This window comes from Pecten maximus, chromosome 2 (assembly GCF_902652985.1).
Source record: "Pecten maximus chromosome 2, xPecMax1.1, whole genome shotgun sequence".
Lineage (NCBI taxonomy): Eukaryota > Metazoa > Mollusca > Bivalvia > Pectinida > Pectinidae > Pecten > Pecten maximus.
In genome coordinates, this window is record NC_047016.1 from 4,920,523 (window position 1) to 4,945,263 (window position 24,741).

General features: G+C 37.0%; 1 protein-coding gene across 2 annotated transcripts; it reads right to left on the reverse strand.

Moving 5' to 3' along the window:
- On the reverse strand, positions 1-22,828 carry LOC117314755 (origin recognition complex subunit 4-like). Of its 2 annotated transcripts, XM_033868866.1 has the most exons (14): positions 22,740-22,828; positions 20,238-20,481; positions 18,546-18,636; positions 17,336-17,411; positions 15,397-15,482; positions 10,934-10,982; positions 8,346-8,494; positions 6,705-6,878; positions 5,291-5,377; positions 2,385-2,493; positions 2,123-2,218; positions 1,582-1,646; positions 869-1,086; positions 1-792 (listed from the first exon to the last, which is right to left on the reverse strand). In XM_033868866.1, the coding sequence occupies exons 2-13, from the start codon at positions 20,381-20,383 to the stop codon at positions 904-906; spliced, it is 1,311 nt and encodes a 436-aa protein (XP_033724757.1). In that variant the 5' UTR covers positions 20,384-20,481; positions 22,740-22,828; the 3' UTR covers positions 1-792; positions 869-903. The 2 variants fall into 2 exon arrangements, with proteins under 2 accessions (XP_033724757.1, XP_033724747.1); XM_033868856.1 differs by having other exon boundaries at positions 1-1,086.
- Positions 22,829-24,741: the final 1,913 nt, after the last annotated feature.

The window sequence follows — 24,741 nt, forward strand, 5'->3', positions numbered from 1 at the left end:
TTTTTGTGTCCTGGTTATTCCTTTTTAATGACTCGTAAATGCCTTGCTACAGTTTTAAAGGCTGATTATCTCCAACTTTGAGCAATCCTTCAATTTGGATGACTTCACTAACACAAAACTTCTGTTTCAAAACCTTGTTTATCTCATATAAATAGCACATTTCTGTATTTTTTGACTTTCAGTCTTCAATGTCAGAAATGTTTTCAGTCTCCAGAAATGTTGCTTGAACATTCCAGTTGATTGTTTCTATTTGTGATACAATGCTACATTGTTGTGTGTTTGCATATCTGTACAAGAAAGATGCAAACCTCTTTATTTCTCAGATGCTCCCCTGACACAGCAGTAAACAGTCAATGACACTATAATCAAACATTCCTTACCCACAGATACAGCTGGTGTTTGGTGGTCACATAGACCTGCTAGGTTCTGTTTTATATCCTAGGTATGTGACAAGTTCACTGATGTTTGGTGGTATCACAGACCTGCTAAGCTATGTTTATCCCCTAAGTATGTGACAAGTTCACTGATGTTTGGTGGTATCACAGACTTGCTAAGCTATGTTGATCCCCTAGGTATGTGACAAGTTCACTGATGTTTGGTGGTATCACAGACCTGCTAAGCTATGTTTATCCCCTAGGTATGTGACAAGTTCACTGATGTTTGGTGGTATCACAGACCTGCTAAGCTATGTTGATCCCCTAGGTATGTGACAAGTTCACTGATGTTTGGTGGTATCACAGACCTGCTAAGCTATGTTGATCCCCTAGGTATGTGACAAGTTTACTGTTCAGCATTATTCCTGCAAGTGTCTGAGGAGAGTGAGCCCACATATCGACTAAATGTTGTAGTTATGGGCCGACTGTTCAGCTATATAAATATCCATGTTAAACTGCATTCCCTTTGTTATATGACGGACGACTGGGCCCACTGTTTGACCTCTGTTGGACAGTTTGGGTATTTTTGCAGAGCATCAAGAATCTGTGAGGGATGGACGAGCAGCGACAATAGGCGATATTCCTTCTGTACCCGAGACCCAGCTCCATCTATTGTCTTAACCAACTCTAATGCAATCAGGTGTTCAAATGCCTGAAAAATAGGTGATTAATCACTTAGAGTATCAGAGAGGATTTATAGAAACAAAAGTAATGAGAACTACAAAATGTAAAACAATGAGATCCAATGATACTGATAACAATGGAGCAAAACATAAAACTTCATGGAAAAGTCAAATTGACCCAGGTATTTAATGCATTAATAGGATGTATATATCACTCGGTAGAGTACAGCCGAGTGATGATTAGAATATGTATTAAATCTCAAGTGCTTGCATATTCTCTCCAGGAATTAAACTGTGGAAGTTTGAACCTTTCAGATTAAAGAGTTATATATACATGTACACCTGATTTCTCTAACCTAGAAACTCAACAAAACCATTCTAACACACCTGATTCTCTAAATATGTTACCAATACCAACCAAAACCTGGTTTCTATGTGAACATATTGACAAATGAATGGGCAAATAAAATATACAATAAAGAAATATACAGCGACTTCATTGAAAGTTTTAACCAAATAATTACCTTCAACACAACTGCTTTTTCGTAAACTTGCATGGATGACCTCCTCTGGGCAAATTTTCGGTATTCTGAAATTGTTGAAATAATGGCATATTAATTACTCTGTGTTCAAGACGTTTACTGAAATAATCGAACATTCGATCATGCATGTAATCACCAATATACCCAGCTACTAGGTACAGTAAGTTATCCAGAACTGAAAACAATAGAACGCTGACAATAAGAACTTTCATTACAGAGCTACAGATGACCAACAATTATATGATTTCATATCACAGCATTTCCTCATAGTATTCTTTGTTAACTTGCTCTAAACGCAATTACCTTCATCTAAAAATAGTATAGTGATCTGACATTGACCCTTACACTTTGTGTAAACTTTCATTAAATCACATTAATTAGAGATAGGAAGATAGCGCCATATATGCCCAAGTTCACTCCTGTAAACTGGCAGTTCTGTAAACATTCAATTTACACAGAATTCATTGGGAAAATTATTAACGTGAATATACGTCTCAGGAGTATTTACAGTATATATACTTACCACTGTAGACCATTTCAAAATTGAATGGTTCACCATCGTAAATTTCAGTCAGGTGCTTCATAGCAATGATGAGACAGAGCTCGAGGATTGAAACTCCTGAATCACAAATATCATACATTTTTGAGAAATATTACATACACATGTAACACTGTCACAGCAAACCTCACAATAAAAAAAAATAAAAATAATAAACCTTTGAATCTAAAACAAGATTTTGTAAGCTCAACTCTCAAGGTAATTCTGAATAACAAGAATACTTTACCATGAAGCATAGCTGACTTGGTGTCAGTGGACTGCATCTTCATACCATCAACAAAATCAGCAGGAACAAGGAATGGATGAGTATCACTTACACAACATACAGGGTACATCTGTAAATATAATGGTAAGATTAACCTCCCTTCTGTACACACAGGGTACATCTGTAAATATAACTGTCAGATTTACCTCCCTTCTATACATACAGGGTACATCTGTAAATATAATGGTCTGAATTACCTCCCTTCTGTACATACAGGGTACATCTGTAAATATAACGGTATGATTTACCTCCCTTCTGTACATACAGGGTACATCTGTAAATATAACTGTCAGATTTACCTCCCTTCTGTACATACAGGGTACATCTGTAAATATAATGGTAAGATTAACCTCCCTTCTGTACACACAGGGTACATCTGTAAATATAACTGTCAGATTTACCTCCCTTCTATACATACAGGGTACATCTGTAAATATAACTGTCAGATTTACCTCCCTTCTATACATACAGGGTACATCTGTAAATATAATGGTCTGAATTACCTCCCTTCTGTACACACAGGGTACATCTGTAAATATACTGATCTGAATTACCTCCCTTCTATACATACAGGGTACATCTGTAAATATAATGGTCTGAATTACCTCCCTTCTGTACATACAGGGTACATCTGTAAATATAATGGTCTGAATTACCTCCCTTCTGTACATACAGGGTACATCTGTAAATATAATGGTCTGAATTACCTCCCTTCTGTACATACAATGTACATCTGTAAATATAATGGTCAGATTTACCTCCCTTCTGTACACACAGGGTACATCTGTAAATATAACTGTCAGATTTACCTCCCTTCTATACATACAGGGTACATCTGTAAATATAATGGTCTGAATTACCTCCCTTCTGTACATACAGGGTACATCTGTAAATATAACGGTATGATTTACCTCCCTTCTGTACATACAGGGTACATCTGTAAATATAACTGTCTGAATTACCTCCCTTCTGTACATACAGGGTACATCTGTAAATATAACTGTCAGATTTACCTCCCTTCTGTACATACAGGGTACATCTGTAAATATAATGGTAAGATTAACCTCCCTTCTGTACACACAGGGTACATCTGTAAATATAACTGTCAGATTTACCTCCCTTCTATACATACAGGGTACATCTGTAAATATAACTGTCAGATTTACCTCCCTTCTATACATACAGGGTACATCTGTAAATATAATGGTCTGAATTACCTCCCTTCTGTACACACAGGGTACATCTGTAAATATACTGATCTGAATTACCTCCCTTCTATACATACAGGGTACATCTGTAAATATAATGGTCTGAATTACCTCCCTTCTGTACATACAGGGTACATCTGTAAATATAATGGTCTGAATTACCTCCCTTCTGTACATACAGGGTACATCTGTAAATATAATGGTCTGAATTACCTCCCTTCTGTACATACAATGTACATCTGTAAATATAATGGTCAGATTTACCTCCCTTCTGTACACACAGGGTACATCTGTAAATATAACTGTCTGAATTACCTCCCTTCTGTACACACAGGGTACATCTGTAAATATAATGGTCTGAATTACCTCCCTTCTGTACACACAGGGTACATCTGTAAATATAATGGTCTGAATTACCTCCCTTCTGTACATACAGGGTACATCTGTACCCTACATAACAATACAAAGTACTCACTTTCTAATTATCTGGAAGTCCTCGCCAACCTAACAATACAAAGTACTCCCTTTCCCGTTCTCTGGAATTCCTCGCCTACATAACAATACAAAGTACTCACTCTCTCGTTCTCTGAAATTCCTCGCCTACTTAACAATACAAAGTACTCACTCTCCCGTTCACTGAAATTCCTCGCCTACTTAACAATACAAAGTACTCACTCTCCTGTTCTCTGGAATTCCTCATCTACATAACAATACAAAGTACTCACTCTCTCGTTCTCTGGAATTCCTCGCCTACATAACAATACAAAGTACTCACTCTCCCGTTCTCTGGAAGTCCTCGCCTACATAACAATACAAAGTATACACTCTCCCGTTCTCTGGAATTCCTCGCCTACATAACAATACAAAGTACTCACTCTCTCGTTCTCTGGAAGTCCTCGCCTACATAACAATACAAAGTACTCACTCTCCCGTTCTCTGGAAGTCCTCGCCTACATAACAATACAAAGTACTCACTCTCCCTTTCTCTGGAAGTCCTCGCCTACATAACAATACAAAGTACTCACTCTCCCGTTCTCTGGAATTCCTCGCCTACATAACAATACAAAGTACTCACTCTCCCTTCTCTGGAATTCCTCGCCTACCTAACAATACAAAGTACTCACTCTCCCTTCTCTGGAATTCCTCGCCTACCTAACAATACAAAGTACTCACTCTCCCTTTCTCTGGAAGTCCTCGCCTACATAACAATACAAAGTACTCACTCTCCCGTTCTCTGGAAGTCCTCGCCTACATAACAATACAAAGTACTCACTCTCCCTTTCTCTGGAAGTCCTCGCCTACATAACAATACAAAGTACTCACTCTCCCGTTCTCTGGAAGTCCTCGCCTACATAACAATACAAAGTACTCACTCTCCCGTTCTCTGGAAGTCCTCGCCTACATAACAATACAAAGTACTCACTCTCCCGTTCTCTGGAATTCCTCGCCTACATAACAATACAAAGTACTCACTCTCCCGTTCTCTGGAATTCCTCGCCTACATAACAATACAAAGTACTCACTCTCCCGTTCTCTGGAAGTCCTCGCCTACCTAACAATACAAAGTACTCACTCTCCCGTTCACTGGAAGTCCTCGCCTACATAACAATACCAAGTATTCACTCTCCCGTTCTCTGAAGCTGTCTACATCCTACTTACCAGAAGCTGCTGTAGTGTCCTGACATCCTTGTTGAACTCAAACTGTCGTCGGAGGACACCTTGTATGGTCTGATCAGAGGCCAGCTCCTATCAATACGAGTTATACACTTAGTCAGAGGCAAGCTCCTACAGATACGAGTTATACACTTAGTCAGCGTCCAGCTCCTATCGATACGAGTTATACACTTAGTCAGCGTCCAGCTCCTACAGATACGAGTTATACACTTAGTCAGCGTCCAGCTCCTACAGATACGAGTTATACACTTAGTCAGAGGCCAGCTCCTACAGATACGAGTTATACACTTAGTCAGAGGCCAGCTCCTACAGATACGAGTTATACACTTAGTCAGCGTCCAGCTCCTACAGATACGAGTTATACACTTAGTCAGAGGCCAGCTCCTACAGATACGAGTTATACACTTAGTCAGCGTCCAGCTCCTATCGATACAAGTTATACACTTAGTCAGCGTCCAGCTCCTATCGATACGAGTTATACACTTAGTCAGAGGCCAGCTCCTATCGATACGAGTTATACACTTAGTCAGAGGCCAGCTCCTATCGATACGAGTTATACACTTAGTCAGAGGCCAGCTCCTACAGATACGAGTTATACACTTAGTCAGCGTCCAGCTCCTACAGATACGAGTTATACACTTCGTCAGTGTCCAGCTCCTACAGATACGAGTTATACACTTAGTCAGAGGCCAGCTCCTACAGATACGAGTTATACACTTAGTCAGAGGCCAGCTCCTATCCATACGAGTTATACACTTAGTCAGAGGCTAGCTCCTACAGATACGAGTTATACACTTAGTCAGAGGCCAGCTCCTACAGATACGAGTTATACACTTAGTCAGGGGCCAGCTCCTATCGATACGAGTTATACACTTAGTCAGAGGCCAGCTCCTACAGATACGAGTTATACACTTAGTCAGAGGCTAGCTCCTACAGATACAAGTTAAACACTTAGTCAGAGGCCACCTCCCAAAGACCAAAGAGAAAAGTTATACACTTAGTCAAGGACCAGCTCCTACAAATGTAAGTTATACACATACTTTTTTACTAGATGTGATGTCTGTCTGTTGAAATGATATTCATCATAGCAAGATGCAAGGATGATGAAATCGTAAAAATAACTTTTAGGTTTTTGTACAGTTCATCCCGTCACTTTTTAAACAATTCAATGTATATAATGACTGATTCAGTTAAAACATTTGACCAATATTGTACAGGTTAATTTGTCACTTTGTCCTGTTCCTAATAAAGTATTAATATAAAGTACATACAACAATGAAAAATTATGAATTTCAAGCTAGAATCGTGCAAACAAATGAACAGGTTTCAAACTTCTGTTAGCATTGTTTAACTATACATAACTAATATACAATAGTGTAGAATAAAGTCTATATGGTACCTGAATATGTTGGTTCCAAGCCTTTACAAACTTCCTGTCTGTGAAGTCGTCGGGGAGACTGAGATATGTGATGAAGAGGTTGGTGTAGTCCCCTAGTGTGATGTTGTTAAATAGATGGATCTGTCGGTGTGAAAATCGTGACTTCACTCTCTTCTCCAACAGCTCAACAACATCCTGAAACAAGTATAGATTTAGGCTTTATTATAATATTGTTTATACAAAGAGGAAACCCAGGTAGTCAGGTAGGTGATCCCCATACATTTTTATGTCTAATTGGGGAATCAATTAAACCCTGGTTGACTTGGTGAAGGGGGAGGTGTACGTGTAACCACAGCTCCAAGTGACCACCAAGGATATCACCGATATAATACATTCAATATGAGAGTAATATAATACTACACCTCACTACCAAGGATATCACCGATGTAATACATTCAATGTGTCACCGATATAATACATTCAATGTGTCACCGATATAATACATTCAATGTGTCCCCGATATAATATATTCAATGTGAGAGTAATATAATACTACACCTCACTACCAAGGATATCATTGATGTAATACATTCAATGTGTCACCGATATAATACATTCAATGTGTCACCGATATAATACATTCAATGTGTCACCGATATAATACATTCAATGTGTCACCGATGTAATACATTCAATGTGTCACCGATGTAATACATTCAATGTGAGAGTAATATAATACTCCACCTCACTACTAAGGATATCACAGATATAACACATTCAATGTGTCACCGATATAATACATTCAATGTGTCACCGATATAATACATTCAATGTGTCACCGATATAATACATTCAATGTGTCACCGATATAATACATTCAATGTGTCACCGATATAATACATTCAATGTGTCACCGATATAATACATTCAATGTGTCACCGATATAATACATTCAATGTGAGAGTAATATAATACTACACCTCACTACCAAGGATATCACCGATGTAATACATTCAATGTGTCACCGATATAATACATTCAATGTGTCACCGATGTAATACATTCAATGTGTCACCGATATAACACATTCAATGTGTCACCGATATAATACATTCAATGTGTCACCGATATAATACATTCAATGTGTCACCGATATCATACATTCAATGTGAGAGTAATATAATACTCCACCTGACTACCAAGGATATCACCGATATAATACATTCAATGTGAGAGTAATATAATACTACACCTGACTACCAAGGAGATCACCGATATAATACATTCAATGTGTCACCGATATAATACATTCAATGTGTCACCGATATAATACATTCAATATGAGAGTAATATATTACTCCACCTGACTACCAAAGATATCACCGATATAATACATTCAATGTTTAATACATTCAATATGAGAGTAATATAATACATACCAAGAATATCACTGATATAATACATTCAATGTGTCACCGATATAATACATTCAATGTGAGAGTAATATATTACTCCACCTGACTACCAAAGATATCACCGATATAATACATTCAATGTGTCACCGATATAATACATTCAATGTGTCACCGATATAATACATTCAATGTGGGAGTAATACGATACATACCAATCGACATGTGAGGCCGATGACACGATACATACCAATCGACATGTGAGGCCGATGACACAGACGGGGGCCTGGGCCGACTGTGCCACATCAAACAGATTGTACAGCAGTGTCTGGTTCTTGTGGTGGGCAAACAGATCAAATTCGTCGAGGACGAACAAAATAGGTTTACTACTGTGGCTACCTACAAGGCAAAGAGAGACTTTCTGAATGAAAATAAGTTTAGTACTTTGGCTACCTACAAGGGGAAGAAAGACTTTGAGTCAAAATAGGTTTACTACTGTGGCTACCTACAAGGCAAAGGAGACTTTGAGTCAAAATAGGTTTACTACTGTGGCTACCTACAAGGGGGAGAAAGACTTTCTGAATGAAAATAGGTTTAGTACTTTGGCTACCTACAAGTAAAAGTGGGACTTATGAGTCAATATAAGTTTACTACTGTGGCTACCTACAAGGAAAAGAGGGACTTTCTGAAACAAAAATGGTATAAAGTAGGCCTATGTAGCCCTTAAAATAGAGACCAACCAACCAATTGTTTTCCCATAGACCTTAGTGTTAACGTTTGGATTATTTCATTCAAATTCTTGAATTGAATATGACGATTATGGTTTATAACAAAAGTTTAGGGTCTGATATAACACCTAATCAAAAAAAAAAGTTGGGTCCTTCAGCTCAAATTTTCTCCAGGGTAGCCATTTTGAAAATAGGTGAATTTCGCAGTAAAAATTCTCAAAAATCTTAAATGTTTACCCGTTTACTATTATTACGTGAACTTTTGGGAAAAAAACCAATCGGACTTAAGAAATTTATATCAACATTTCTTATTGATAGTTACCTATCAGGCTACATATCTATTTTCTCACTTCATAACATACTGGCCAATCAGTGGCTGCCAGACATTTTATCCTTGGCTCAACGTTCTATACACAGGGGCTGTTTCAAAAATATATTTTTTCAATTGGTTGGTTGTTCCCTATAGCATCTTTCACATTTTTCAAAAATAACTTTTCTGGAACAGGATAGAACCATAGGATATGCTATCAAAATATGCAGTGCCTGACTGCAAGTCTTAGGCTGGTAGGTTGATTCTTCTATTGGTACCGGATATGAAAACCACATTAAAATTGAGTTAATTTTGAAATGTAAATTTTAATATCTTGATAAGCTTGGAATTTAAAGTGATGTCTTTTGGTTAATAGCCAAGTATAGAAATCGTGCTACTCAGAAATATAAACAAATAAGATATAGAATAAAGATCGGGGGAGATAACTCAATGTTATCTCCTCCACCACCTAATTTCTGGTCTTTTTGTAAAAAATGAAGAAAAAAAGGCCGAACGAGAAAAAAATTTAGGAGTGGAGCCATTATTTAGATAAAAGAGTCGAAACACAGACACAGAACACGGAACCGGGCAAGTGACAACAAAAAATAACCAGATATATCACCAAACACTGAATTTGGGTAGTGACAACAGAACAACCAAACATATCACCGAATACCGAATCGGGGTAGTGACAACAGAACAACTAGACACACACCCAAACATTGAACCGGGGTAGTGCCAGCAGTACAACCAGCATACCACCGTACCCCGAGCCACGATATATACCGCTATAATTGAAATATAGAATGTATGTCCGTATCTGTCCGGTCTATGGTCCACCTTGTAACACTACATGTGTCATATTTTCACCATCAATCCCCCCTGAATCTCAATTTCTCTCTAAATTCTGCTACAATGCCTCCAAGATTAGAATCCCGTCCGAAAATGTGCTAGTCGGTCCCATCATCTGGTTTCCAGGGACGCTAGATGGCACAAAATGTCATATGCGGTAGCTATATGTAGAGACCAACCAACCAATTGTTTTCCCATAGACCTTAGTGTTAAAGTTTTGGATTATTTCATTCTAATTCTTGAATTGAATATGACGATTATGGTTTATAACAAAAGTTTAGGGTCTGATATAACACCTAATCAAAAAAAAAAGTTGGGTCCTTCAGCTCAAATTTTCTCCAGGGTAGCCATTTTGAAAATAGGTGAATTTCGCAGTAAAAATTCTCAAAAATCTTAAATGTTTACCCGTTTACTATTATTACGTGAACTTTTGGGAAAAAAACCAATCGGACTTAAGAAATTTATATCAACATTTCTTATTGATAGTTACCTATCAGGCTACATATCTATTTTCTCACTTCATAACATACTGGCCAATCAGTGGCTGCCAGACATTTTATCCTTGGCTCAACATCTATACACAGGGGCTGTTTCAAAAATATATTTTTTCAATTGGTTGGTTGTTCCCTATATTCAGACCACTGTTCTTTTGACTAGTTAGTCAATCGGGAAGCAGTTGGTCAAGAAAAGTTTTTACTGATTTTACTGAAACTGTCTGTAAACATGATATTGTTTTAATTCCATAAATGTTTATTACACACATTTACAATCAGAGTTGTTACCAGAATGAAGCCTGTAAATGTAAATAATCGTGATTGTGTCTCTTTTTAAAAAAAAAACATCGCTATTTTTGTGGAAGTTACCTGACGCCCATCATAAGTTTCTTGCCAAGTAATCCTCTAACATTGTTGAAGTAATACCTTATAATGTTATATCAGAAATACATACCACTTTTCAGAGCATCCAGTAGAAATTGAAGATTCTCTGCAAAGGATCCCTGAAACAAGATGAGATCTTTGAACAAAAATCAAGAGGAATTAAAAAACAAGAGATCCCAGAGGGATCTTGGCGCCCACCATTGAATGATCTTCATAGGTTCCATGTCAGATTGATCTTTTCTCTACTTTTCCCTTCATTTTACTAATCTGTGCAAATTGAGACATCCCTCCAGTACTTTTCAAACAAGAGAATCCTAGCTATATAAGAAATTTGAGATTTAACGATAATGGCTGTTTGTTTGCCAGGTTGTTTTCAGGACAGACTGGTCCAAAAATGCAATACAAGGGACCAAGGGGAACCTACTTATGAAATTTGAGAAAGATCCATTCAGTACTTTGAGAAATAGAGATAACAAACTTCAATTGTCAAAATCCAAGATGGCGGTCTGTCGGCCATATTGTTTTCCAATTGATCTCAAAATGCAATATGCATAACGAGGCACCAAGGGGAACCTCCATATGAAATTTGAGAAAGATCCCTTCAGTACTTTCTCAAAAATAGCGATAACAAACTTCAATTGTCAAAATCCAAGATGGCTGCCTGTCGGCCATGTTATTTTCAGATTGGTCTCAAAATGCAATATGCATAACAAGGCACCAAGGGAAACTTACATATGAAATTTGAGAAAGATCCCTTAAATGCTTTCTCAGAAATAGTGATAACAAACTTCAATTGTCAAAATCCAAGATGGCTGCCTGTCGGCCATGTTGTTTTCAGATTGGTCTCAAAATGCAATATGCATAACTAGGCACCAAGGGAAACCTACATATGAAATTTGAGAAAGATCCCTTAAATACTTTCTCAGAATTAGCGATAACAAACTTCAATTGTCAAAATCCAAGATGGCTGCCTGTCGGCCATGTTGTTTTCCGATTGGTCTCAAAATGCAATATGCATAACTAGGCACCAAGGGGAGCCTACATATGAAATTTGAGAAAGATCCCTTCAGTACTTTCTCAGAAATAGTGATAACAAACTTCAAATGTCAAAATCCAAGATGGCTGCCTGTCGGCCATGTTGTTTTCCGATTGGTCTCAAAATGCAATATGCATAACTAGGCACCAAGGGGAACCCACATATGAAATTTGAGAAAGATCCCTTCAGTACTTTCTCAGAAATAGCGATAACAAACTTCAATTGTCAAAATCCAAGATGGCTGCCTGTCGGCCATGTTGTTTTCCGATAGGTCTCAAAAAGCAATATGCATAACTAGGCACCAAGGGGAACCTACATGTGAAATTTGAGAAAGATCCCTTCAGCACTTTCTCAGAAATAGCGATAACAAACTTCAATTATCAAAATCCAAGATGGCTGCCTGTCGGCCATGTTGTTTTCCGATTGGTCTCAAAATGCAATATGCATAACAAGGCACCAAGGGGAACCTACATGTGAAATTTGAGAAAGATCCCTTCAGCACTTTCTCAGAAATAGCGATAACAAACTTCAATTGTCAAAATCCAAGATGGCTGCCTGTCGGCCATGTTGTTTTCTGATTGGTCTCAAAATGCAATATGCATAACTAGACACCAAGGGGAGCTTACATATGAAATTTGAGAAAGATCCCTTCAGTACTTTCTCAGAAATAGCGATAACAAACTTCAATTATCAAAATCCAAGATGGCTGCCTGTCGGCCATGTTGTTTTCCGATTGGTCTCAAAATGCAATATGCATAACTAGGCACCAAGGGGAACCTACATGTGAAATTTGAGAAAGATCCCTTCAGCACTTTCTCAGAAATAGTGATAACAAACTTCAATTATCAAAATCCAAGATGGCTGCCTGTCGGCCATGTTGAATTCCGATTAGTCTCAAAATGCAATATGCATAATTAGGCACCAAGGGGAACCTACATGTGAAATTTGAGAAAGATCCCTTCAGCACTTTCTCAGAAATAGCGATAACAAACTTCAATTGTCAAAATCCAAGATGGCTGCTTGTCGGCCATGTTGTTTTCCGATTGGTCTCAAAATGCAATATGCATAACTAGACACCAAGGGGAGCTTACATATGAAATTTGAGAAAGATCCCTTCAGTACTTTCTCAGAAATAGCGATAACAAACTTCAATTGTCAAAATCCAAGATGGCTGCCTGTCGGCCATGTTGTTTTCCGATTGGTCTCAAAATGCAATATGCATAACTAGGCACCAAGGGGAACGCACATATGAAATTTGAGAAAGATCCCTTCAGTACTTTCTGAGGATTAGCGATAACAAGAATTGTTTACGGACGGAGGGACGGACGGACGGAGGGACGGACGGACGGACGGAGGGACGGACGACGGACCACGGACGCAGGGCGATTTGAATAGCCCACCATCTGATGATGGTGGGCTAAAAATACAAATCACATGTAAATATATGAATGGAATAAAAACATGAAGCCTTATAAAACAACTTCTAGAAAAGTGTTGATGCTGGACTGTTAACTCCATATCTTCTTTTTTCAAACACCATAACCATTGATTTACAATCTATCATCTGTTTTTACATTTTATATGCACTATATTATCCCCTCTTACAGTGGACTATCTATCTAGCTAGTCAATAGGAAGTGGACTATCTAGCTAGTCATCAGGAAGTGGACTATCTAGCTAGTCAATAGGAAGTGGACTATCTAGTTAATCAACAGGAAGTGGACTATCTAGCTAATCAACAGGAAGTGGACTATCTATATAGCTAGTTGACAGGAAGTGGACTATCTAGTTAGTCATCAGGAAGTGGACTATCTAGCTAGTCAATAGGAAGTGGACTACCTAGTTAATCATTAGGAAGTGGACTATCTAGCTAATCAACAGGAAGTGGACTATCTAGCTAATCAACAGGAAGTGGACTATCTAGCTAGTCATCAGGAAGTGGACTATCTAGCTAGTCATCAGGAAGTGGACTATCTAGCTAGTCAATTGGAAGTGGACTATCTAGTTAATCATTAGGAAGTGGACTATCTAGCTAATCAACAGGAAGTGGACTATCTAGCTAGCCAACAGGAAGTGGACTATCTAGCTAGTCAACAGGGAGTGGACTATATCTAGCTAATCAACAGGGAGTGGACTATCTAGCTAATCAACAGGAAGTGGACTATCTAGCTAATCAACAGGAAGTGGACTATCTAGCTAATCAACAGGAAGTGGACTATCTAGCTAATCAACAGGAAGTGGACTACCTAGTTAATCATTAGGAAGTGGACTATATCTAGCTAATCAACAGGGAGTGAACTATCTAGCTAATCAACAGGAAGTGGACTATATCTAGCTAATCAACAGGAAGTGGACTATATCTAGCTAATCAACAGGAAGTGGACTATATCTAGCTAATCAACAGGAAGTGGACTACCTAGTTAATCATTAGGAAGTGGACTATCTAGCTAATCAACAGGAAGTTGACTATATCTAGCTAATCAACAGGGAGTGGACTATCTAGCTAGTCAACAGGAAGTGGACTATCTAGCTAATCAACATGAGGTGGACTATCTAGCTAATCAACAGGAGGTGGACTATCTAGCTAATCAACAGGAAGTGGACTATCTAGCTAATCAACAGGAAGTGGACTACTTAGTTAATCATTAGGAAGTGGACTATCTAGCTAATCAACAGGAAGTGGACTATATCTAGCTAATCAACAGGAAGTGGACTATCTAGCTAATCAACAGGAAGTGGACTATCTAGCTAATCAACAGGAAGTGGACTATCTAGCTAATCAACAGGAAGTGGACTATCTAGCTAATCAACAGGAAGTGGACTACTTAGTTAATCATTAGGAAGTGGACTATCTAGCTAGCCAACAGGAAGTGGACTATCTATCTAATCAACAGGAAGTGGACTATATCTAGCTAGTCAACAGGGAGTGGACTATATCTAGCTAATCAACAGGAAGTGGACTATCTAGCTAGCCAACAGGAAGTGGACTATCTATCTAATCAACAGGAAGTGGACTATATCTAGCTAGTCAACAGGGAGTGGACTATATCTAGCTAATCAACAGGGAGTGGACTATATCTAGCTAATCAACAGGAAGTGGACTATCTAGCTAATCAACAGGGAGTGGACTATATCTAGCTAATCAACAGGAAGTGGACTACCTAGCTAGCCAACAGGGATATATACCAAATAATCAGAGTGATAAATCAGATTTTCAGAACAGGGCATTATAGCTTATAGTGCCCGGGAATAGAACTCTGATTTAGGATTAAATGAGTGATTTGGGGTAAATAAATATCTCATTTATCCATAATTTATATGTAAGGTAGGTGTTATGTCACACCTGCTGTTATTGTGTTAGCACCAAAATCTTAGCGACACAGAACGGTGACAGAGAATTCCATGTTTTCATATAGTAGTGCGCTCTGGCCCTACACCAGACATGTTGTCAGGGCCAGAGGAAACTCTGGCTAATCAGTTCAGTGCTAAACACTTACAAACACTTTGGTGCCCACTGTATTCTCTAGCTGTAACTGTCGGGTGATCTCCTTTAGTGCTATCTTGTCATCCGTCTGTAATAGGCCTGCAATTCAATGCTGGGATATAAACATATATTGTAAGAACAGTTTACAGTGTCTTAGATCATCAAATGATATTAGACACAAGTATTAAAACTCTTCAAAAAGAAATCCTACCCTTAATATTAATACAATAATCACTAATGATCATCAGTGAATTACTAGCAAAGCTTGCAGTACTACTCTCAAATTTGGGACCACATTGATATATTCCGACGTTCAATATCAAGGATTTTACTGCTAAAGTGGTAATGTGTGAACTCTGATATTGTATGAGGAATTATATGGCATCATCAAAATTTTAAAAGTACCCAGCGGTAATATGTCACACTAAAACATGTAAACAAACTATAACAGGTAGGAGGACCAACAGATGTCAATGATATTATTGGATGAATACCATACAGAGTTAAAAAAATAATAATTCACAACACCCATGAACAGGTGCCAGATATATTAATGGTGTCAAGGTGAGCAAAAAAACAAAAAAACATGACAAAGTTGTTCAAAAGTTCATTAGCTTAATCACTTGATAAGTGAAAATCTCATTTCTCCTTTACTTCAAAACCTGAGTGTGAATATTCCTTAAATAGACAGGTAGGAAGCATCTTCGCAAGCCAAGGCTTCTGATTACGTTACACTACACGAACCCTTGGCAGATATAGTCGTGTTCAAACCGTCGTGCCCTGGAATCCCAGGGCACCCAATCAAATCGCGTTTTACATCCAGTCTTGGTTTCACAGTAAACAACAATTGCGGCACCCAGTGCAGAGCTACATTGTCGACTATGTCATGGTATTTTATCTAAATACAGAGACGTACAATCATTGGGAAACATTCGCAGTGATTGATCAATTAATAGAAGTCATTGATCACATATCTCATCAAAATGACACAAGCCTCCATGTGCGTTTGTAAACATCACCGATGAAGTAAATCGGTAACGTTTGTTTTGATTGGTCGAAAATTTCATGTGTAAAGGGTGGTAATTTCGAATCTCCGCTAGAGGGCCAGAACTGACGCCTATATCTGCCAAGGGTTCGTGGAGTGTAACGTAATCAGAAGCCTTGGCTAGCGAAGATGGGTAGGAAGAGACTTACGAGCTCTATAGTTTCCTAACAGTCTGTCAAATTACTTTTACCAGAAATAATTTTATCAAGATTTTAAAATTGTTGTTAAACTGTGATTAGCCTATATATAACCACCTTTTGATCAACATTGCCTTGATCTTATGGCCCAGGGCCAGTAGATTTGGTCTGTGGGCCAGTAAATACTTTCCATTTTGGCAAGTGGAAAATTTCTTGTAATTTTTACCTCTTCCTTATATAATAATTCAAGGTACTGTCAATCCACTTTAATTGGACCACTATGTTTCACCTTGGGACGAGTACTTTTAAACACAAACTTGAAGGACCAGTGATGCTGAAATGTTTTTTCCTGCCCTGGTGGTCAAGATCATGCTGTTGACATGTTTCGATCACTAAATATGGTTATCAAGAAATATACTTCATCACTTACTAGTAGACTTTCGTGGTTCAGATAGTTAGAGTTGTAATTATAGACTCACTAACAAACTGTAATGTTTAAATACGTTTGTATACGCGAAATAAGACTAGGCCACACTTCCCTTTGATTCAAGTCAATATTATTGTGGTAAAAACAGGTCACACGACTCGTGATTTTTGGATATGGAATTTATTTCATACTTGTAAGTTATTTTTTAAAAGTTAAAAAATATTTTGAAAAATAACTTACTCATGTGAAATAAGTTCCATATCCAACAACCACTTGTTGTGTAACCTCTATATATATCATACACATACAAGTGCATTTTGCAACATAGCTTTGAAATATATACCATTGAGACGAACTTGTAGAAGGTTGTCTTTGATCTCTTGATTTGTCATCAGTTCCTCGACAACATTTTCTATCAGCTGAACCATGAAACAAGTGTGAAAATACAGTTAGAAAAATACATACAATAGATTAATGAGAGGTTTTATACCAGTCCACAGTTCTACAACCTATTACAGTAAATATGTACAGTATTTTACAAATATATACCTATGTATAAACTGTTATTGACACAAGAACATGTTGCATAACATTATGCTAAATGTACACTACATCCTTATCAATAACAGTTTCTATGTATATATATATTACTTACTCGTCATGTTTTAAGCCGCATACTCCCAAATAACTTAAAATTCTAGTTACATACATTAATGGCAATCTAATGGCAATCCCAGATCCTCATTCACGTTCTCCTAACATTAAAATGACTGTTGGACAGGACGCTTCACCAGGGGAATCCTTGCGACATCAGTGTATAAAATAACTTGCCTCATTTATTTTTATCGCGAGAGTATATGTGAACTTGCCTAATAACACTTTCATCTGAACATATTAGCAAAATATTCTTGTATTAACTGATCAATATAAACAAACATACAACTAAATATTTATTTTGAAATATATATAGTAATATCAATACAACAAAACATCGATAAAATCAGATCGGTGAAGTTGACAATGTTCAAGGATGGAAAAAGCTAATTAACCAGCAATCTAATAGACCTCTGGCAAAATTGGAATTTAAGTCTATTCCTTTTTCTTCTCTCGCTAAGTTCAAATGAATCAATTCTTCTCCTCAGGAAATCCTGGGGTTTTGCTTTTATGTTTCTTTTTGGCAGTATCTATCTCCGTTTTTGCAGGCTAATGGCCATGCTTTCGGCGTTCCGCCATTTTGTGTTGACTGATAACTCGTCCATTGCATTGTGGGACTAAGTTGCACAGAAACTTGGTTCGCCAGACCCAGTTATTATTATTTTTGGAAATTTCAGCTATACTTTCATAAGTACACATTTTCCTAAAGTTTTTTATTCACAATAATTTGTTAGATATATATTAAATCTGAAATCTATAAAGAGGTAAAAGTGTAAACATTTATGCTATTCTTTGTTAAATATTCCCTATATAACATATAAAGTACATAGACTCGCATTGTAAGACATTGTCTGGAAACATCAAATCTACATTTCTTAAAATTAAACTATATGTATTACCATGGACTTGCCACATCCTCTTGGTCCTATCAACAGAGCGGAGTTACTTTCACCTGTCGTACCAGTCCTTCGGATCAAATCCAGCAGTTTTCTGCCATTAAAAACAAGAAGACAGTCGTCAATATCCCCCGAGTCCTGCATATGGTTGTGTGCATAAAGTGCAATATTAGGTTTTTAACCATGATTTGGTTCTATGATTTAAATACAGAAAAATTATAAGAAATGCAAACCACTCCATACCACAAGGCACCAATTTAGTAGACTATTGGAGCAATGCATGTACCAGGTTTTGTGAAATTATCTTAAATGGTTTTGGAGTTATGATTCAAAAAGGGGAGTTAGATTGACGGATACATGCAAGCAGGGACGTGTACAGTGTCCAATATAACAAGAGGCACAGGGGCCTTAACGCTCACCTGAGTTCTAAAATATATACTGATGATTAATGTTCTTGTTTTTAAATTTGAAATTCAACACATTTGACAAGTGTGACCTTGAAGGTAGACCAAGGTCATTCAACTGAATATACTTAGGTCTATTATCAAAGCATGCCACTGTCCAAGTATCATGACTCTGATCAGTCTCTTCTTGGTTATAAGAAGTTGTTAAAGATTTTAACACATTTGACCTCAGTGACCTTGAAAGTAAAAAGTCAGTGTGATTATTTTGAACATCTCTGGTAGTCCTTCATCCTATATATATAGCTAGCATGAAACTGGCCCAATATCATGGCCATGGGCCTCTTAGTTATTAAGAAATAGTCATTTAAAGATAATAACTCATTTGTGACCTTGAAAGTAGATCAAGGTCATTATTTAGAACATCTTTGGTAGCCTTTTATTCCAGCGTACTTTTAGCCATGTATCATCACTCTGAAACTGCTTGCTCTATATCATGGCCCTGGGCCTCCTGATTACTTGATGAAAAGTCATTTAAAGATTTTAACACATATAACCCCTTTGACCTTGAAAGTAGGTCAAGATCATGCATTGTAACAAACTTAGTATTTCTTCATCCCTGCATACTACTGGCCCGATATTACCTAGCTGGGCCTCTTAGTTAGTGAGAAGTCAAAAATGTAAATCTACAATGGACTAAGAACAACACTGGACAAAAGACGATCGCAACAGGTCACTCAAGTCTTCGTCTCAGGTGACCTGATAAAAAGGGCAAATTGTGAGTTTTTGTGTAATATCATTCAGAGAAAATTAAATATTCATTCCACCTAATTCTAGCAAGTCGAAGCTCACTGACAGCAGCAACCACAGAATGCTTATACATTCTTGTACTTAAATTTCGTTATCTTATTAGGATATTAAATACCAATTGTCAACGCCAAATCAATGCATCTTAAACACAAACATACATATCTCTATGAACTTAATTCAAATTTTAAAAGCAATCTGATCAAACTTAGCTTTGATGAATAATCAAATTCAAAATTGTTGAAAATTCTGAAAAAATTACAGATATTTCCAATGCTCAGTTGTCATTTATCATATCTAGACCTATAATGATTATATATAAACCAAATGAGAAGGGCATGGGCTGATACACTCATGGACCTGAAAATGTTTGAAAAAAAGTTAAGTCCAATCATGGTAAGTTTGAAAAACTGATATTCACTGAAAATACACAATAACTTCCATTATCATATTTTATTTTATAATCTTCCATTTTGAATTACTGTACCTTCTTTCTTGGTCATATCCATGAATTTGTGGTGAGGAGGACAACTGGGATACTCGGAGTCGCAGCAGATCACATGTTCTATCAAGGGATGATGTAGTAGCTTCCACAACTGTGCTTGTTCTTGATTTCCCTTGTTTCTGTTTCATGATAGATATTTCTGTTTCTTTGTTTATCACAACTAATTAATAATTCTGGCTATGCAATGCCTTCATGGTTGATGCTCTCATTGATGTATCCCAGGTCTCTGTAAAAAATAGACTGAAATGTACAACAGAAATCTCCACAAAATAATCTAATAATAGAGAATTGTGAATGCTTCAAAGACATCATGATATGAATTTATTGGCAATATTTTTTTCTAAGCAGACACTTTAAGACATTTTATGTAAAATTAATCTGGCAGTACAAGTCACAAGTTAAGATGCACAATGAAGCCAGTGTTTTTGTTCCCATTATTTTTCAGCCGCTCATGGTGGTAAAATTCATTGACATTTTGGGAAATTTGGGAAAATACCGAATTACAAAATACAGTACTGATTTAGTCAAATAAATGTATTAGTACATGTTTTACCATGTTTTCAGCATTATGAAATTAAACATCACTTGCTATATATAGAATAAGCACATTGAATGGTCTAACATCATAATGTGCTAATAATGCCATCATGATAAAATAGGACTTGTTACAAGTAAACATCAAGTTTTCATTGTTTTAATCCTTTGAAAAGATCAACAAGTTCCTCTGAATCAGTCAACAAAAGCTCCTTGTTCAGGTGGCAAATTCTGGTAAGAACGAATATTCATATACTGCTCTCCAACAGGATATTAGATACCTCCCACTGCCTGCCCTGCAGGTAGGGCGTAAAAATTGTACCTGCTGCCCCCATTGCATGATCGTAAGAGGCGACTAAACTTCGGATCTTATCTTTTCTCTCCTTTCTTAACAACTTTCTTCTCCCTAATTATGTCTCCCTTGACAATGCCTCACTTTTGGCCTTTAGTTGAGCGTTCACTGCTGTGAGGAAGGTTTTGGGTTCTGTCCCCTCAAGGCCGAGACATACCAGAGTCTTTAAAAATGGTAGTTGCTACTCCTGCTTAGTGGTCAGCATACAAGGAGTGGGACGACTGGTTAGCCCGTTGTCAGTATAATGTGACCGGGTGGGGTGTGCTGCTGGGTGTCTTCGGCAGTATGCTTCAGTGATCATAAGATAGCACTTTAAATCGGCAAAAGTTCCGGCCTATAACAAGGAGACTTAACATGAACATACCGCAGCCTCCAAAAACACACATACGCACTCACCACACGCATGTCGCACGCATGAGAGGCCGTCCTTAAATGACCTTAGATGTTAATAGGACGTTAAACAAAATAAACCAAACCAAACCAAACCTCCCACTGCCGATAGTGTAGCAAGGCCCACACAAGGAAATTTTTAAGACGAAAAATAATATTTTTGAGTAGAATATATACACATGAATTTATGATTTTGATAATTACTATCAATATCCTTTTGTATCACTAATTCTTACAAGACCGTGCCTTTTTAGTAAGTTATTTTGTGTGGTATATATGCGACAAGGTTTTACAATTTGTTAGATTTGGAAAATACTTTATTACTTTATACTTTGGCTTAGAAAATTGCGGTGTTATCATTTATAAAACGTCAGAAAGTGGGTAAAAGAAACAAAATTTTTTGTATCCTCCAGTGGCATCTGAATGAAGGAGGGGGGAACGTTATTCCTTATCCCCCCCCGTAATCAAAAACCAATGCGGATGTGTGGATCTTCACCTGAGATTATGTGGCAGGTTCTAACTGAATTTTAAGTTAACCAGAGGTAGGCTTTAAATACTGCCTTGTGGCAAATTGGCAATATATGTCTGCAGATTAACAATGATATAGCAGGCTAGCTAGTAAGATTGTCTGAAATTTCAGGATACAACTGAAAAACTTAACTTTACTTAACTGAATGAGCGATCTCTGCCCCCAGGCTGTAAATAATTTTTGATATTACAAGTTACTGGTATACGTAGTAACTCTGTTTTTCAAAACGATTGAGAAAAATGCATCAAAATAAAAATTACGAAAGTGTCAAGTATTTTTATCCATGTATAAGGAACGTGACACTACATAACACGTTACAAAATGTACATTATTAAGCCGGTAGTTTTTATTTTATTGCATATTATAGGTAGTTGAAAGTTTGTTTCATGCATGGGTCAAAACACAGAAAAACTGTGAAATCTAACCCCCACCCTACACACACATCACCACCACCAAATACGAAGGTAACTAAAGAAATAAGAAATTAATATATGGCCTGCAACAGCTAGAAACTAGGGCATGAACTGATTGGCCCGAGTGTTACGGGTCTACTGACCGTGTTATACCTGTTCTAAATTAAACCGCCAGAGAATAACATCGACTAAGCCTAATGCAATATCTGGCTTTACTTCACACAGAGACCTATACAAGTTCTGTGTCCAGTGAGATTTATACATACCAGCTTTCTTCAACATGTGTGTGCTGTTTTTGTTATTTCTGTTCCCGCCTTTACGTCAGAAAATTATTCTATCTTCAAAGAAAAGATGGTTACCGAAGGGAGCTAACTAGCCATGGTTGATTGTTTCTGCATGCGTTACAGTAGAGATAGGAGGACTCCGATGTACTGTAAATTAAATTCTACGTTTAGATATTATATATACATTAGTATAGCCGTCCTAGGAATACTTTCTTTACTTTATAACATAACGATCAAATATCGAATGAATAAAAAATAGTTGACAGATCGCTTCCAGTTGGAAATCAAACCAAAATTTTTCAAACACTATTTGTATATACGGCCCTGGTCAAACTCTTTCACATTTATAAGTCTTATAATATAAGACTTTGAACATGATGTGTTTTACTTCGAAATTCGACAAATAACAAAATTGTAAATATCCGATAATAAACGTAAAACATTACGACATGAACCTTCGAATTAAGTCTTATAACCAGAGACCTATATACTAGGGATTCGCAACAAGCTCTTTGGCTTACCAAACGTCACCGCCGAGCGGAAGTTCGGGTAATTTATCCCATAGTGCATTGCTGCTCCTACTGTTTAGACGCCATATTGAAGGTACGCCTGAAACACGGTCAGCTTTATGACAGCTCATAGAAGACTATTGTCCGATAACAAATCACGGGAATCAAACGTAAGTGCAATTATTTTTATGTAAACTGGTGTTTCAAATGTATTCCGTCGTACTTTATGTTCGGAAGATTGCACATGTGACGGTTCTTTTCACGGCGATTACCACGCTGGTTAGCTTATGTCTGGTGTTAAAGACAGTGCTACATGGTTTCAGTTTATATAATTAACTCCTTTTTTATTTATTGACCAATTTCAAAATGGTTTTCAAATAATTGTTGCTCGATAGTTACTGTATCGCGTTTAGTCAAATTTGTTGTGTAATTCATTGTGAATATTTAGTAATTGCCCAGTGAAAATAAGTAAACAAAACAAATTATGGTTATACTGTGAATGGCTGGTGTTAAGGACAGTGCTACATGGTTTCAGTTTATATAATGAACTCCTTTTTTATTTATTGACCAATTTCAAAATGGTTTTCAAATAATTGTTGCTCGATAGTTACTGTATCGCGTTTGGTCAAATTTGTTGTGTAATTCATTGTGAATATTTAGTTATTGCCCAGTGAAAATAAGTAAACAAAACAAATTATGGTTATACTGTGAATGGCTGGTGTTAAGGACAGTGCTACATGGTTTCAGTTTATATAATTAACTCCTTTTTTATTTATTGACCAATTTCAAAATGGTTTTCAAATAATTGTTGCTCGATAGTTACTGTATCGCGTTTAGTCAAATTTGTTGTGTAATTCATTGTCTTTAATATCATATTTATAATTAGATTAGTGATTTGATAGCTATAATCTGTAGAATTTTATATAGTATAGTCATGACTTCTGTTAACATTGATCTCATGAATAATAAAGCCATTATTGAAAGAAATGCATTAATTGAAACTAATTGAAAAAAGTATAAATCAGTCTAATGTAAATTAAATTAAATATTATACTTTTTGTAAATTATTTAGTGTTTCAAAACAGATATTTGATACAGAATTGCAGGGATTGATCGAGGAATGAGTGTGTTGGAATATAATAGCTATGATATCTTTTGCACATAGCAAAACATTAAATACTGCGGTATATATTTTATTGTATTGTGTGGGAAATTAATAAAATCAAAAGGTTATATATATAATTTTTTCCCCCCCATTATGACCGATAAATATAACCCCCCCCCCAACCTTTGGGGCATTGATCACAACTCACCTTTGATAAAAACATTAACACCTGGTCATGGGGCATCTCCTAATAAACTCAAAGGGGGGTCCATTCAGAATATATGTAGATTATATACCTGTATGTACCTGTACTTCTGGGTCTACAGAAAAAAAATGTTGTCATGGTGATCACCTGGGCTCCCCCACTCCA